The 17010-nt window shown below is 40.5% G+C and overlaps 1 protein-coding gene across 6 annotated transcripts in view; it reads right to left on the bottom strand.

Annotated features, from left to right (window-relative positions):
- Positions 1-621: 621 nt before the first annotated feature.
- The window catches only part of LOC110047308 (uncharacterized), a 29388-nt gene continuing 12999 nt past the window's right edge, over positions 622-17010 (bottom strand). For 2 of the 6 annotated variants that reach the window (XR_016207271.1, XR_016207268.1), the window contains 4 exons: positions 13802-13894; positions 13323-13349; positions 13100-13126; positions 6714-6794 (listed from right to left, as the gene is read on the bottom strand). Coding sequence is in view for 2 of the 6 variants with exons in the window: in XM_089289813.1 (XP_089145939.1) it covers positions 1208-1494; positions 6486-6794; positions 13100-13126; positions 13323-13349; positions 13802-13841 (690 nt within the window). In the remaining 4 variants the exon portion in view is untranslated. Of the gene's footprint in view, positions 1495-6485; positions 6795-13099; positions 13350-13801; positions 13895-17010 lie in introns of those variants that run through there. The other 4 variants (XM_089289813.1, XM_089289814.1, XR_016207269.1 and 1 more) reach the window with 4 other exon arrangements.

Below are 17010 nucleotides of genomic sequence, written 5' to 3' on the forward strand. Positions count from 1 at the left end.
CCAGGACAAGAATAATTGGGGTAGTTGCACACTCCCAGTGATGGGCTCCTGCTTTAATGGTGGCATTCAATAGAAAACTAGGTTTGCTTGAAGAACATATAATCAGGAATTAACCAGGAGAGATCGGTGCAGTCATCAAGTAGATAAAGTCATCTAGTGAATAAAAAATGATAAATAAATCAAATTTAAATGCAGTTTTGAATGATTTGTATTGAAAATCTTTACAGTATGCTGATAAATTTTATGCTAATTAATTATGCAAATTAATTATGCAAATCAATGTCCAGTCAAATTGACAAGATGTCCGACCAAAATGAAGATTTGAAAGGACACATGTCCTGTTAAAGAAGAAAAATTATTTCCAGCACTGCTAAAACAATTAGATTATTCACTCTCGATCTCTATGAGGCGATAGTTGATTCGGCCTTCGGCCTCATAAACTATCACCTCATAGAAATCTCGAGCTCATAATCTAATTGTTAATTAGTCTTGGATATTCCTCAGTTTTAGCTGGGGAATATTTGGTCACGTGACGTGTTTAGACCAATCGCGCGAGCGAAAATACTTGATGGATTATAAAGAAGAATAAACCTATAAATCTTGTTGACACTTCACAGTAAGTTCTTGAAAGCAATCCATTTGCAACATTTTTCACGTTATTTATTGTACTATCCTAGGTAATTACAAATGTTATTGCTATTGATGTCTAGTTAGTAGTAGAAAAGACATCTAATTTTCATGAAATGTTTTTCATGTAGAAAATTGATGAGTTTTCCAGAATATAATATTCTCACTGGTTGAGTTTCAATAATAATAATAAAAAAAAACGGATAAACTCTAAATGTTTACCTTGAGAAATGAAGAGCAAGAATAACAAGATTCTTCGAAATTTAAAATCTATTACACTCGTGTATAGATCGACCAATTATTATATTTGCTAACCTAGCTTAACTTTCGTACTTTAATGAGATGTAGTTTATTTAAGACAAGTATTGTAAAATTGTACACAGGGTCCTTCCATTATGCCTAACTCTAGAACGACAGTCACTTTCTGAGTTTCCTTATACTTAGGTATGGATCTTTTCCTCTTCCTGACTGATTATTACTCTCTCTTACTTAGCAATTTGCCAACTCTGTTTCCTTTTGCACTCTTCAGGCAATATTAAGAGACGGCCACTATGTCCACTATGTTATTTGTATTTGTTCTTTATTGAGCAAGACAATATTTCTCCATAACACTCTTCATCATAACAGTCCGGTCAAGCAGAGCTTGTGCAAGCGCATCGTAAGTAGCTTGATTTCCTTTTTTCTGAACCCATTTTAGTAATATCTGGTAGGACTGTTCGTAAATATCCGACCGGTGTTCTTCGACTTCTGTGTCGATTTGATCATCTGATACACCAAGCGCTCTGCCCAGTCTTTTACGACTTTGTTTTACAGCATGAGCAATACGACTTAGATCGTCTTTGCTTACACGTCCAGCCTTTAATTTTCCTTAAAGCAAAATACACAAACAAATAAATCAACAAACGAAAATAAATATACAATAAATAACCTGAACATTTTGAGAAAAAGAAAGACAGTTCGATAGCTTGGATACCACTTCAATTGGAGAACATAGGCACGCATGGAGTGCAAGAGTTATTTTTTTGTGTGAAGTGTCGGAGATGGGAGCATTCATGGAACTGTTTACAGTAATGATTTGGTTAATTTGACAAGTTTTTTTGGTTGCGATGTACAGCAAGAAAGAAACTGGAAATTTATGATGTACATGGGATGTTACATCGGTCATGGTAAGATAGTTAAATAGTAAGCCACAAAATTTTTGACTGAACAAACTACAGTAATCTGACACGTCTCCAGATTAAGGTTACCGTATACCTTCAGGGGTGTTTCGCGTCCAAGCGATGTAGCGCGTCCGGTTTAAGCGGTAGATACCTAAACCCCTATATCAAATTAAAGCTTATAGAGCTGGCTATCAAACTATACCAAGAATTTTGAAACGAAAAGAATTGCCGATTTTTTCAGGACCACTAAATACGAGCGTCCTAATCACCTTTTGGAAGCTACAAGTCAAAGCGAATTTTGTTTTTTGCCAATATCGTAAGGGCGAAACCACCCCGCTAATGTTTCATGAAAGCTATATTTGCTTGGTTTATATATTTCTGAACCAAGTTTGGCAGATTAGCTTTCTTTGTTCTCCAGTTTATTTTAATTTGGAAGTTGTGACAAAATGTCAGATTATGACGTCATAATTGATGACGTCACCAAAACGTGCTATAATTTTTTGTAAAATCTGATAAAAAGATTATGCCGTTGGAAAGGCCTTGACTTGAGGAGTAAAATGCCGGAAACCGTTTTTTGCTATGATGATTTTTTGCTGTCCCCCCCGGAATTTGCTTAACCATACTGTCCTTCTTAAGTCAGTCTCCCTGGTTTATTTTTTTCAGTTTTTCTCAAGAAAGGCTAATAATCTAAAAGAATAGAAAGCTTGATGTTGTCAAAAATCGCATGGTTTTAGAAATTTGATTTTCGGCTTTGTTAAGATGGTATTAACAGTAAAAAAACGGGTGACGTCACAGGCTATGACGTAACAAAACTAATTTTAACGCAATAACACTAGAGAGATAATTTTTTATTCCGATTTTCTTCTTTATTTTTGCTTTAGTCATCTGGCACATCACATGTGCAACATAGCTGCATTTGCTGGAACAAAATTATGGCTCCAATTTGGGGATTTTTCTTAAGGAGGGGACCCCATATTTTGCAGAGTTATTTTTCGCGATTAAAAATGCCATATTTCATTTAATTTTTGTGATATGGACAAAATTTTTTCAGGTTTCAACTCCCTTTGATGTGCTCTTTTGAACACATTGTAAAAAATATGCATATTAAAAACTTCAAAAGGGGTAAAAACATGACGTCATCACTGTGACGTCACAACTTTGACATTTACTGACATTTTTCACGTAAATATAATTGGCAATAGGTCTCCTGCTCATCTGCCAAGTTTGGTGTAGAAAGAGTCAATACTTTTTAAGTAATGCGAAATAATGTGAAATACCCAAGAACTGACGAAACATTTGGGGGGTGGTTTGGCCCCTACGTTAATTTATTTTTTCCTCCGGTTTAAGGACAAAAAGCGCTAAAAAAGCGTGTCTGCGTTTTGCCATATTTAATTGCAAGAAAACATTTTCGAAATAGGATTTAAAAAAATGTGACGTGATCGTACAAAAATCGCTCTCGGAGAAAAAATGTTTCGAAATAAACAATTCGCAGACACTTTTTTGGTTATTATATGTTAATCCAGCTACTGTCCAAATTTGAGGGCAATCGAAGAAATTCCCTTTGAGTTGTAACTCTTTAAAGTGTGTGCTTCAAGCGAAAAAATTTATTCGAGAAAACAGCGCTAAGAAAAATCTCTTGCTTCGCAAACAAACTGCGCTCACAAACGCCTTCAACAGGGTTTTCAGGTCACTGAGCCAATCAGCGTTTGGAAAGTTTTTTCTCGCGGTGAAATTTACGCGCGAATCTCCTAAACACCCTTGTTTTTCGCAATGCGCTCTAGGCGGAGAGATAATTCTTCTGTGGCTCGGTTTTTCTTGAAGCTGGTCTGGCAAAATGGGGAAGACGAAAAAGGATACGAACGATAGAGTGGCTGGGCGAAAAAAACAAACAAACGAAAGCGCGGCGGAGCAAATGTGCATGGATAATATTCCAGTGGATCTCAATGAGTCCGACGATTCATCGGTATCGGACTCAACAGAAGAGTCACTGTAAAAATTGCTGTAATCGCTGTCAAGTTCCCAAATTTTTACAGAACCTTTCTCTTCTATTGACTCGATCTTTTTGCCCGCTTGACACGATAGCCATAGCTTTATCCGCGAGGCCAATTTTCGCTTCGTCACTCAGAGATGTATTTTCATTCGTTCTTCGCTGTTTTCGCTTTTTCGAACTGGTCCACGGAGTTTTCCGTGGTCCATGTTTACTTATAACTTAATACTGAATTACACCTAATACGAAAAATGCTTGGATTAACAATGCTGATCAACTGAGTAGAGGTGAGTAGCCAGCCAATTCGTGGTATCCATATAGGCGATATTCCCGCCAAAGTCGTCTCGGTTGATTGCATACGCATTGTAGGGCTGTCAATCAAGAGGGAACTTTTACTTCCGGCCATAACGTAAAACCTCCATTTCTCCGCCAATATTTAGTTGTTTTTTTTAATTTTTTTTTCCAGAAATTAGAGATTACTTTTCGACCATTACTTTGACCCAAAAATCCAAATTTGAAGAAAATTGCCGATCTGAAGGTATACGGTAACCATAATGTAGATACCATCTTATTTTCTAACAGGCAATTTGATTCGTTCTTTGATACAACCCGCACTGTGATTGGTGCGACACGCGCACGTGCATAACTCCCTCACTCACCGATCACATAGCCCTTCCAACCTCCAAGAGGAATTTTTGCTCAAAAATACTCAAGCCAATTAAGAGACTTCTTCGCATTTTATACAAGTCGTAAGTTTACCCTTTTTACACAACACAACACAACTTCACCGAAAATAGAAAGAAGGAGAAAAAAAACCGCTCTGACCCGTTGAAAGTCTGATTTAATTAAATTGCACTTTAACTTGGTGCCACGCAGTATTCAAAGAACATTTGAACAGTTTTCATACTTTTTAACTTTAAAAATATCGGACTGAAATGAATGTCATCAAATAAAACTATTAAACTGCTACTGCAGAGACGTAAAAACCGTCCAGAAATGAAAGCTTCTTTTTTGTTTAATATCCTGGAAACAATAGCCGATAACTTGTCAGCTCTAATTGAATTTACTCCCATATAAAAACAAAAGTGTTAAGTTACCATTTGTAACTAAAGATAGCAAACATCTCGTGGGAAAGAGTGGTGACGATTCGTCAGCTCTAATTGAATTTACTCCCTTGTAAAAAACACGAGTGTCAAATTACACTTTGTAACTAAAAAATAAAAATATCTCGTTATATTTGCATGCAACAAGAACAAAACAATCGTTACCTGCACTTACTATTGTAAACGTTAGGACTGTTTTAAATCTAAATAGTCTCGTCTCCTCTAAAACATGTCCTAAGAACGAGAAGCGACGATTCGAGACCTCTAATTGAATTTACTCCTTGTGAAAAACAAAAGTATCAAGTTACCTTTGTAACTAAAAATGAAAATATCCCGTCCATTTGCATACTGCTAACTCACGAACTGTTTCAAACCTCAAGGCTCATCTCGTTCATAAAATCCTCAGCCTAAACCACAGAAAATGTCGAAGTAAACCCAGTATATGAATACTTCCTCCTCTTTTATAGAAGAATAAAAATGGCCGTTCTGAACTCTATAGGGATCAAATCTTCTCACATACCATTTACCTTTACAACAAGAAATTTGATTGGCTGTTTATAGTAGATCCAATCTGATTGGTGTGACATACATACATCTCTCACTCACTCATCCATTGACCCGTCCATAACATACCCGACGCGCCGACTAAGAGGTATTTTTTTTACAAAAAAAAATAACTCAAAAATTGTTATAGGTAACTTCATCAGTCTCATGCCAAGACCAGAAACCCTTCCAAAAAAACTAATCTTTTTCTCTTTTTACAAGAATTTATTTTACAAGAATATTGAGCCTGAAATTTAAGAATATTTTTAGAAGAAAGGGCTGTGTTCTAATGGTGTGTTGAAAATTTGTATATACTATATGCAATTAATGTTTTTAACTAAACCGTATTTCAAGTTTTCCTTTCTCTAAACGGTAAAACTACATTGCGCGACAAAAGTAGTTGAGACACGTTAAGAAAATAGCGCTTTTCGATATTCAACCTCTTAATAAGGCTCTTATTCTATTTTATTTGCATCTAGCGTTAATTCTCTGATACCCCTGGCCCCACAATTCAATGTTGTGTAGGCGCTGTGGTCTGTGCTGTCTAAGAAATAGAGAAATCAACATTGTTTGGAGGGGAAGGGGGGAAATGTTTCCAAGTCACTAAAAAATCGAGTTTTACTGCCAAGCGTCTCAACACTTTTGTCGCCCATTGTAGCTAGAAAACACCAAAACCCAGCAATAACTCCAAAATTACTTCAGTCTCATCAAAATCATGGTAGGACAGCAAATCTGACATTCTATAGGTATAGTTCACTTGGTATTCCTTTAACTGTAATCCAAGAATATTCACAAGAATTTTTCAGCCTAAAATAAGAGTATTCAGCCTAGACCAGAAAAAAACAATACTCTTAAGGGAAAAAGAGTGTATTGAGCAACTTTCCCAAGGAAAAAAACTGTACATGGGTTAAAAGAATTTATCAAAGTCAGTGTCAAGACAAAGAAACGCAGCATTATATAACAGCAAAAAACTAGTTGCTCCACACAATTTAAGCATATCATTCTGGTATAAGGAGAAGAGAGCTCATTTTTCTCAATACAGACTCTGAATCACTGTAGGCTTACCTGATACCACCTGATTTTTCTGCGTTGGTAGATCATTTTCCTCATAACAGTATTGTGTCGCAATATCGCACAGATCACACTCCTTTAAGGCTTCTGCAAGGTCTTTAAATAGAGCAGTGCCACTTTGCTGATGCCAACGTTTTAACATCTTGTAACAACGCTCATAATCTTCATCGTGGTCTTTGTCAATGCCACTCAAGGTTGAATCATCCACTCCTAGAGTTCTACCAAGAGAATTCCTTCCTTTGCTGGACTGTATATCCAGTGCAAGGTACGGTAGGTACTCTATGGGGATTGCACCACTCCTAACTGAGACAGGAGAGCGTGATTACCGGTAATAGACTAATTTCGATATACCAAAATTCAGCCTAAAACAATAGACCTCAGTACGAGGCTCTGAAGAATAACTACAGAGTTTGTGGGATTTATTCCCCAGAGCCTCGTGCTGAGGTCTATTGTGTTAAGCTGAATTTTAATACATCGAAATTGGTCTATTACACTTTGAAGGAAACTCTAAGGAAAATTAATAAGGGGCTCTTTCCATAGTTATGTAGCTTTTTGACACATAATCTTCCTTATTCCTCTTTTTCTTCACTCTTGTTTCTTGCAAACGTTATTATTGGCAATTAGTATTAATCTCTCTTACCCTAAAATGTTGGGTTGATGTTCCGAGGTGATGAACTTTACAAGGACTGTGACGAACTATGCATACCCGTAATTACGTGTTATTATGATTGTTGTTATTTTCGTAAGTGCACGTGCACATATGCGGCATTTAAGATGCAGTCTTGTAATTTATGCGTTTTGCGGTCAGTTTCGCAATGTAACGGCTAGCGCTGTTTATGCGCCATTAAAGACAACATTTTACCGTTATCTCTCGTTACATGGTGTCAGGAGTGGCTTGATCTCCAATGGCTTATCTTCAGTCGTTGCCTGCGCCTCATGCTCTCGATATTAATGACTCCAACGTCGCTGAGAAATGGAATGAATGGAAGGAAATGTGGCTTCACTACAGTGTAGCGGCTAAAGTCAACAAAGAAGATGGCAAGGTTCAAGTTGCCACGTTCCTCACAGCGATAGGTCCTGAAGCAAGGAAAGTCCTTAAAACATGGAATTTAACCGCTACGGAGAAAAAGAACATCGATGCTGTCACCGAGCGATTCGACAATTACTCTAACCCAAGAAAGAATGTTCCGTTTGAGCGTTATCGTTTTAATTTGCGACAACAAGAGCCTGGTGAATCCTTTGACCGGTACGTAACTGCACTACGCCATATTGCGGATAAATGTTCTTTTGATGCCATTACACCAGATGATATTCTTAGAGACAGGATTGTTTTTGGCATTGCCGACAACAAAGTCAGGGAGAGGCTTTTGCGGGAACCCGAACTCGATCTTAAGAAGACATTAGAAACTTGCCGCGCCGCGGAAATGTCTCAAGCTCAAATCAAGTCGGTGGGCGATCTCAACTTGGTGAACGCTGCTAACGTCCACGTGGTCAAAGAAAACGAAGAAGAAAAACCGCCGACTGTTCCTGCAAAGCCGCTGCGATATCCTTGCCGCTTCTGTGGAAGAAAGCATGACGGAAAACGCGAGGCTTACCCTGCTTGGGGAAAGAAGTGTCATAAGTGCGGAAAGGATAACCACTTTGCAAAGAAATGCAGTTTGAATTCTAACTCCAAACAAGTCTCAATGGTAGAGGAAGAGGAGGAGTATCCCGTTTTCCAGGTGTTCAAAGTCTCGGCGAGTCAGAGCTCCGACTCGAACCTCGTGACGCTAAAAGTTGCAAGCGGGAACTTCATACGCTTTGAGATCGACACTGGGGCCCGTTGCAATGTTTTACCGGTTCATATCTACAAGATGGCAACTGGCGACCACCGCCTTGAGAATGTTAACCCAGTGAAGTCGTCAATTGTGTCTTATGATGGTGGAAGCATTTCGGTTCTGGGAACAGTAAAGATCCAAGTACAGCGTGGGTCTTTTACGTGTCTTCTGTTGTGTCGTCTGGTGGAGAGCAAGCGTTGCCGTCCAATTCTAGGCAAATCCGCATGCGAAGGAATGGGCGTAGTCGAAATCAAAGACTCGGACACTATTAGACAGCCTGATACCAGTGGTGGTGAAGTTTTCTCTGTTGAAGACGCAGTTTCTAGCTCTAAAATTCTTACCAAAGAGCAAGTCGTTGAGATGTTTCCTGATGTTTTTGACGATGGGCTTGGTGTGCTGGAAGGCGAATACCACATCAGGCTCGACGAATCAGCAAAGCCTGTTCAGCACGCTCCCCGACGAGGTCAGGTTGCTCTTCGCGCTAAAATCAAAGAAACCCTTGATGAGCTGCATAGTTCTGGAGTCATCGTACCGGTCACGAAACCTACACCCTGGATCTCCTCTATGTTGGCTGTCCCCAAAAAGAATGGGAAAATTCGCATATGCCTCGACCCAAAGGATCTGAATAAAGCAGTTTTTCGTGAGAACTATCCCATGCCCACTATCGAATATATTGCTACTCGTCTTCATGGTGCTAAAGTGTTTACAGTCCTTGACGCCAAAAATGTGTTTTGGCACGTAAAGTTGAACGAGGAATCTTATCTCACCACGTTTCATACTCCCTTTGGTCGGTATCCTTGGTGTAGGATACCGTTTGGCATAAGTTCCGCCCCTGAGGTCTTTCAGCGGCGAATGCGTGAACTGATCGAGGGTCTCACCGGCACAGAAGTTGTGGCAGATGATTTTGTGGTGGCTGGTTTTGGTGACACATATGAGGAAGCTGTCTGTGATCACAACAAAAGCCTTGTCGCTTTTCTACAGCGGTGTGCCCAGCGTGGAGTCAAGCTTGCGGTGGAGAAACTTCAACTGTGCTTAGAAGAAGTCCCGTTGATAGGTCACTACGCAACTAATTCGGGCTTGAAGGTTCACCCCGACAAGGTGCGCGCCGTTCTTGAAATGCCTCGCCCCACTGATGTAAAGGGTTTACTTCGCTTCAATGGAACTGTTCAGTACTTGGCTAAATTTCTTCCTCGCCTGTAAGAAATGTCTCACCCACTTCGCCAGTTGACTGTGAAGAACGCTGAGTAGATTTGGTCAGATTCTCAGGAGAAAGCGTGGAATGACATCAAAACGGCCATCACCCAGGCCCCAGTCCTACGTTACTACAGCCTAAACGATGAGGTCACCCTTCAATGTGACACTTCTGATACGGGGCTAGGAGCTGCCCTACTTCAGTTACAGCAGCCAGTAAGCTTTTCGTCGAGAGCCCTAACCCAAACTGGGACCAGATACGCTCAAATTGAGAAAGAGCTCCTCGCTATTGTGTTTGCTTGCGAGAAATTTGACGAGTATATTTTTGGGCGCGACGTTATCCACGTGGAAACAGACCACAAGCCCTTGGAGGAGATCTTTAAGAAGAGTCTCTGTGACGCACCTGCAAGGCTGCAACGGATGCTTCTTCGACTTCAGCGTTACAATCTTGACGTCAAGTACAAGAAAGGACCCCTCATGTATATCGCAGACACCCTGAGTCGCGCATACCTTGACGAAACGGTGTCCTGTGAGGAAGTGAAGTCCCTGGAGCTTGTGGATCACCTCGAGACCCTGCGTGTTTCTCCATCTCGACTGGCGCGGATTGAGAAAGAATCCTCCCAAGATCAAGTCTGTAAAACTCTCAGCCAGGCGATTTTGAAAGGCTGGCCAGACGATATCCGCGATTGCGATCCTGCCCTCCGTCCTTTCTTCCAGTTTCGTGGGGAACTGACTGTCCAAGGACACTTGATTTTCCGTGGTTCTCGTCTATTTGTTCCCAGTGCCCTGAGGAAAGAAATTATGTCTTTGGCTCATTCAAGTCACATCGGTCTTGGTGGTTGCCTTCGTCGTCTGCGCGAATGCATGTTCTGGCCCGGGATGAGCTCGCAAATGAAAGATTTTGTTAGTCAGTGTGATGTTTGCCTCACCCATCGCGACTCACAAGTTCGGGAACCCATCCTTCAGCATGATGTTTGCCCGCGTCCTTGGGCCAAAGTAGGTGCTGACCTTTGCTATGTCTCCGGTCGAGTCCTCCTAGTTGTGAGTGATTACTTCAGCAACTTCATTGAGGTCGATTCTGTCTCCGCGGAAAACTCCAAAGCTGTAATCAGAAGTCTAATGGCCATGTTCAGCCGATACGGGGTGCCAGATTCCGTAGTCACTGACAATGGGCCGTGCTTTGCGTCGTCAGTGTTCTCAAAATTTGCCAGTCAGTGGAACTTCCAACATGTCACTTCACGTCCCCGCTATCCCCAGAGCAATGGTAAGGCCGAGAACGCAGTTCGCACCGTCAAACGCCTCTCTACGAAATGCTGGGCAGCTGGTGTCAGTGAATTTCAAGCACTTCTTGATTGGCGCAATACTCCAAGCGAGGGACTGGATAATAGTCCAGCCCAACGTTTCTTTGGACGTCGTTGTAAGACGTTACTGCCGGCCACTGAAGCTCTTCTTAGACCAAGATTTAACCTTACCACTGACGCTAAAAAGCTACGCGCCCAGAAGGAGAAGCAGAAGAAATTCTACAATCGTGGCAAGCGCTCTCTTGCTCCACTTAAACCTGGTGAAGCGGTTCGTGTTCGTTCCCCGCGGGGTACCTGGAAACGAGGTATATGTTTGAGAGAAGTAGCTCCCAGATCCTATGATGTCCAAGTCGACGGGGAAGTTCGTCGTCGAAATCGGAAAGATATCTGGCGTGCCAATGAGCAAGAAATGCCGCTGAACGACTATGAGCCTTCTTCACAGCAGTTTGAAGAGGTTGCTGCTGAGTCCACTGTGCCGCTCCCTTCGCCTGAACCTGTGACACAGACCCCTATGACTGAACCCGTGGCCCCGGTCCCTGTGGCCACACCTGCGTCGTTGCCCTTCGTAGCTGAACCTACGCCAGCACCGGGCTCATCTGGAGAGCAGGAGATCAGAAGGTCCACAAGACGGAGAAACCCTCCTGGCTATTTCAAGGACTATGTCATGTCTTAATTGGACGTTTAGTAAGAACAATATCCTTATGAGTGATGACTTTAGCTTTCCTTTAAAGGGCAAGATGTGACGAACTATGCATGCCCGTAATTAAGTGTTATTATGATTGTTGTTATTTTCGTAAGTGCACGTGCACATATGCGGCATTTAAGATGCAGTCTTGTAATTTATGCGTCTTGCGGTCAGTTTCGCAATGTAACAGTTAGCGCTGTTTGTGCGCCGTTAAAGACAACATTTTACCGTTATCTCTCGTTACAAGGACAACACTTCTGGACTTGGTAAGTTTTAGTAAATGACCCCTTGACAAAATGTAATTAGGCAGTTGCAGTTTCGTCTCTAGCCTCCAGACGTTCATTGAGTTCGTCACACAATCTTCCTCCCCCATGAACGTGTGCTGAAACACAGGGCTATTCACGTAGCCCAATCACAGCGCACTTCCCGATCAAGGCGGTGAACTTTGGACCCTGAGAAAATTTGCCAGAAACTTCAACGGATACGAGCATGGCCTTTTCAAGGAGTGTTTGGACATTACTGCGATGAAATCATTGATTTGGAGCCTTATCAGCAAGAAGATGCAGACTGTTTTGGGAAGAAAGAGATGGACGTGTTCATACGTAGACATTTTGCATTGTTTGGCTATATCTGCGGGAAGTCCACTTGAAAATTGAGAAATGATCCCAAGACAGCAAAATACTAGCGTGGCCTTTCAATGAAAATGTGAGACATTAACAATATCATGTTTAAGTCCTGCTCGACAAACTATCAGTGTATTTTGTGGCGAAAAAGATGAAGGGTTCGTAAATCTAAAAACTTAGACTGGATTGAAAAAAATTGCAGCGTTGCCAACGTGACATCTACCATTACGCATTGTGGTTATCGCCCCAAGGGAACCTATTCAGTTTTACACGATTGGCTTTTTATCACACAATGACTTTGCGCCGATTGGCTCTAAAGTTTTTTTTGTTGTTGTTTAATTTTTAATTATTCAATTACATACACAATTAAATACCTTATTTCCTACTTAAACCACTAAATTACAATACATAAGAGCAAAATACTAAGGCTCTAAAGTTATTTCCACATTATCTCCAGCTGATCAATCAACAAACAAAGGGAAAGGAATGTGCTGTTTGTTTCAGCAGACGTTCGTGGGCAGGCACTTTTCGTAATCAAGCGGTGGAGTCATTGCATTAAATTTGACAGAGACTTCAGCATGTACCTACTAAACACCCACTGGGTTTTCTTACGCAATACTGACAGGACGTCATTTTGGTGGGTAACATAGTCACGGGATCAATCACATGACCATGTGATGGCAAAGATTGCATGATGAAACCAAAGAGTATCTATGTAGGAGGCTATTTCCTTTGACGGTATTGAATTTATTACAGGACATTAGAACGAAAGGTAAAGAAAGAAAAAGACTCTTTAAAGTGTACCAACAAAATTGTGCATAATTGACTTGCACATAATTTGCACTATTACTTATAATAAGCTTCACTCCAGTCCCACCTCTCGGTCAATTTCTCTTTTTTGGCCTGCTCACTAATAAATACTTAATGCTTCACACTGCAGACTAGTCACATGTCTTCTTTAATCCCATTATCACGGGACATGCACCCTTACCTCTCTCACTAGACTCTTGTACAGATCCTGCAAAAGCAAGAAAAAATAATTATGAGTTACAAATTGCTTCCAAAATTATAAAGCTTCACTCACACCCCTTAACCAAGTCCTTGTCTGGTCTGCCAACCAATAAATGCTTGATGCTCTCCAAAGAACCCTGCAGTGCAGATAAGTCGCATGTTTTCTCCATTGCCATTATCATAGACAGGACATGTTCCCTTACCTTTCTCAGCAGACACAGGTACAGATCCTGCAAAAACATGAACAATGGACATCTAATCTATTGAAAAACATTGACCACTATTGACCGCTATCATTCACTTGCATGCAACAAAATCCTCTACAAGTTTCAAGGATTTTCCAAATTCTTGATAAAGATGTTCAGTGGTCTTTACGACCCTTACTAGGGATTGTAAAGGATCTTGCAAAGATCTTCATTATGTTTAGGATTTTGAAGATCTTCGGCAGGTTTTAAGAAGACTTTAATTGAATATTCCTTTATAAAGTTTCTGTAAGTTTTTTATTGTCATGCCAGGCGGTCAGCTATTGTATGACAATTGGGCTGGGCTGGTATGGTAAAGTTTAAGTTACACATATTTAAGCTGGTACTTTAAACAACTAAACTGCAATGTTTCCCCCTTCATTCTTTATTACTGAGTCCTGATTAAACAGGGTCAAATACATACAAAGAAAACTCCATACCAAACTTAGCATCAAGTACATCTTTGCCAGAAGAACTCATGTCTTTCTGTGAAGAGGTGCTGTTCTCACTTTCTGTTTGATATCCTTGGTGATCTGTAAAATGTACGTAAGCAAAGAACTTGAAAACATGTTTATTCCTTTCATTGCCTGTAAATAGTCAGTGAAGGTGATTGGACAGTGTGAAATTTCTTTTAAAACAATTTTACTCTCACTGACTCATAAACCAGTTTTGAAAGAGCTTTTTAGTCCTTGTACTTGTGACATCGTCACTGTCCATGACAGAGGTTTTTGATAGGCAGCCGATGAACTGGAAAGAGGCCTTTCAAAGTGCATCTAAATGGGTGTGATAGGATTAATTTGGCCAGATGGAGGTAAACGCAATAAACCCGCAAAATTTTCCTCTCAAAACCAAAGAGAAAATTGACACTTATCTATCATGGACACTTTCAGTCTATTTTGACAACTTTTGTAGACCATCCTGTCAAAACTTTCGAAGAAGAACAGAGGTGACTAAAAGAATAACAAAACCACAGAAGAAAGAAAGAGAAAAAGAAAACCAAAAGAAACAGAAACGGGTACTCTTACTAAAGTTTGTATTAAATTGCACATGCCCAAATGGGTGATTCCAGAAAATGTCCATACCATACCAAGGGCGGCATCTTGGAATTCTGAGGGAGAAGGGGGGTTTCTTGGAGTGGAATTCGGAAGGCACGGGGGGGGGGGGGGGGATGCAGTTTGGAATTCTAAACGTATGGGGGTTTCAGCTCTGAATTTCTAGAGGGGGAAGACCGTGAAAGCTTGAAAGCTTCCCTTGAAATTGCTGATCTGATAATTTTTCTAGTTTGTAAACCAAGCACAAACTGACTGCGGAAGCAGGATAAAGATCGATCAAGCAGGTGTTTGTGTTCATGCGGATGAGTGAGCGGATGGGTTGTGCAGTGAGCTCCACATTGAAGAGGCCTTAAAGTTCATGAATTAGTCAATAGATACAAGTCTGTTTCTTTCCAATCTAAAATTGTTGATTGACGATCTTGTTGCATGCGAAAAACTCGCAATGCAGCATTTGTAGGCTGCATTGCAAGAGGTCAACAGTTACTCAGTGAGCGCAATTTTCAATATGACAGGTCACAGCCTGCACATCGTGAACTTTATACTTGTCTTCTACTGGTAACTGTATCAGTGTGATCTACTCTCCTGAAAATATGAAGCTAATGAACTGAAAACCAAAAGTTTTATTTGATGGTGAGCAACTTAAAGATAACACTTAAAAGGGAGAGGTATGGTGTACTTTATTAACTGTTTATAACAAACTTGAGTTGCTTGTTTGCTTGACTGAACATTGTGAGCAGAATTTTCTTGGAGGGGGAAAAAAGAGTAAGTTTCCAATGCATTCGTTACAAGTCTTAGGCAGTCAAACAGGAATTCCAAAGGGTCTGAAAAAAATTGGAAATTCTGGGGGGGAGGTGTTAACGATTTTTGAATTCAGGGGCATGGGGGGTAGAGCATTCTGGAATTCCCGAAGGCAAGGGGGTTTAAAATTTTCATGCTGTCCGTGGGAGGGTATGGATATTTTCTGGAATCACCCTATGGAAAACCAAGCTATTAGCCTCAAAATGAAAGCGAGAGCTGGTCTCCATCTTTCAAATGAAGTTTGGAACAATTAAATATATTTAAAATTATGTCAACAAATGGCCAAAACTAACAACCATTAGTACCTAAGGAGACGCTGAAGCACTTAAGTAGGTTTAATGAATGACATTTTTCTCAAAATCTATCTGTAGGACCCCACCCCAAAATTTCAGGAATTAGAAATTGGCCCTGATTAAACATTCGTGCAAAGTAAAATAAAAATCTATAAGACAGATTTTAGGCAAACTAAGAAAATGCGAAATTTTGCCCATTTTCAAAAATAGCTCAGTTAGATTCTGTCTTACAGATTTTTTAAATTTACATGAATCACCCCTGCCAACAAATCAACCGTGAAAATTCCATCACAGGTTGTATGGCAGGTTTGTGAGAAATCTTGGACCAAAGACTGGCTTTTCAGGGTCCGAAATTGCGCTTTCCTGGTCGCCAATGCGACTAAAAATTTTGCACTGGCGACCAGAATTTCACAACTGGTCGCCAGCGGGCGATTAACTATTTCATGCCACGATGATTACACAAACAATAACTTTGATTTTCAGCCAAATCGATTAAAATAAAATTCAAAGCCGCCTACCAATTGGTCGCTTTTTACCTTTCCGCTGCTTTTGAAGTATAAAACCAATTTTCCTGTTATTATAAATCTACTACAATGTTTCACAGTCACGATCAGTGCGAAGCCTCGCTGTCATGTTTCTTTAGCGGTTTCCCGTAACATAAGTATTGCGGGCGCAAGAGGCTGTGCGTTCTTTGGTCATGAATATTCATCCAGGCGATGTGGTGTCCAAAGATGTTCTGAAATCTTTCCGTAATTTATTACAAAGTGGAGACGGAACATGCGCGGAGAGATTACTTGAAGATTTAGATATTCTCTGGGCGTCTGTCAAAGTGGTCAAAAGATGATTTCAGCACTGGTTTGATTCCTGATGTATGTCATCCACTGCAAATATTTTGCCGGCAATAACGGAAAAATGTGCCGATATGGACGGGGAAGGAAACCATCCAATCAAAAAGTCGTCAGCTAAACACAAGTTTCTACCCCCAATGGGAAGACGAATTTTCATGGGTGGTCTTGACAGAACGCAAAAGGAAAAATCATTTTGAACACAGAGCAAAGAACCAAACGGCAGTTTTTCAGTCGGATACATTTCTTCTCCAAAAGGTAGAGACAAGAAAAGGTATAAAGTTGACACGAAAGTCACACGAAACTGCGTATATGGCCAGCATTCGATTCGTTCGTCGTGGCTTTTCAGTGGTAGGTGTATAAATAATCAGCATGTTTGTATTTAATCTTATTCGTTAGCGGAAAAATCGACACTAAGGCCCCAAACGTGTTCTCTTCGTCCTGATTCTTAAAAAAAATATTGGCGACCAGAATTTTCCATCTGGCTACCAAAAATTTTGGTTTGTGTTTTGCTGCGAAGGAAAAATTTTATTGACACTTTTTGGTGACCAGATTTTTCGCTATGGCGACTGAAAAAAAAATTTCAGTCGCCAGTTGGCGCCTGCCTAAAAAAGTTAAATTTCGGACCCTGGCTTTTACAACCATGGACCAGAATTGAACT

This window comes from Orbicella faveolata, unplaced genomic scaffold, assembly GCF_042242905.1.
Source record: "Orbicella faveolata isolate gen_17 unplaced genomic scaffold, um_ofav_v1 contig_2, whole genome shotgun sequence".
NCBI lineage: Eukaryota > Metazoa > Cnidaria > Anthozoa > Scleractinia > Merulinidae > Orbicella > Orbicella faveolata.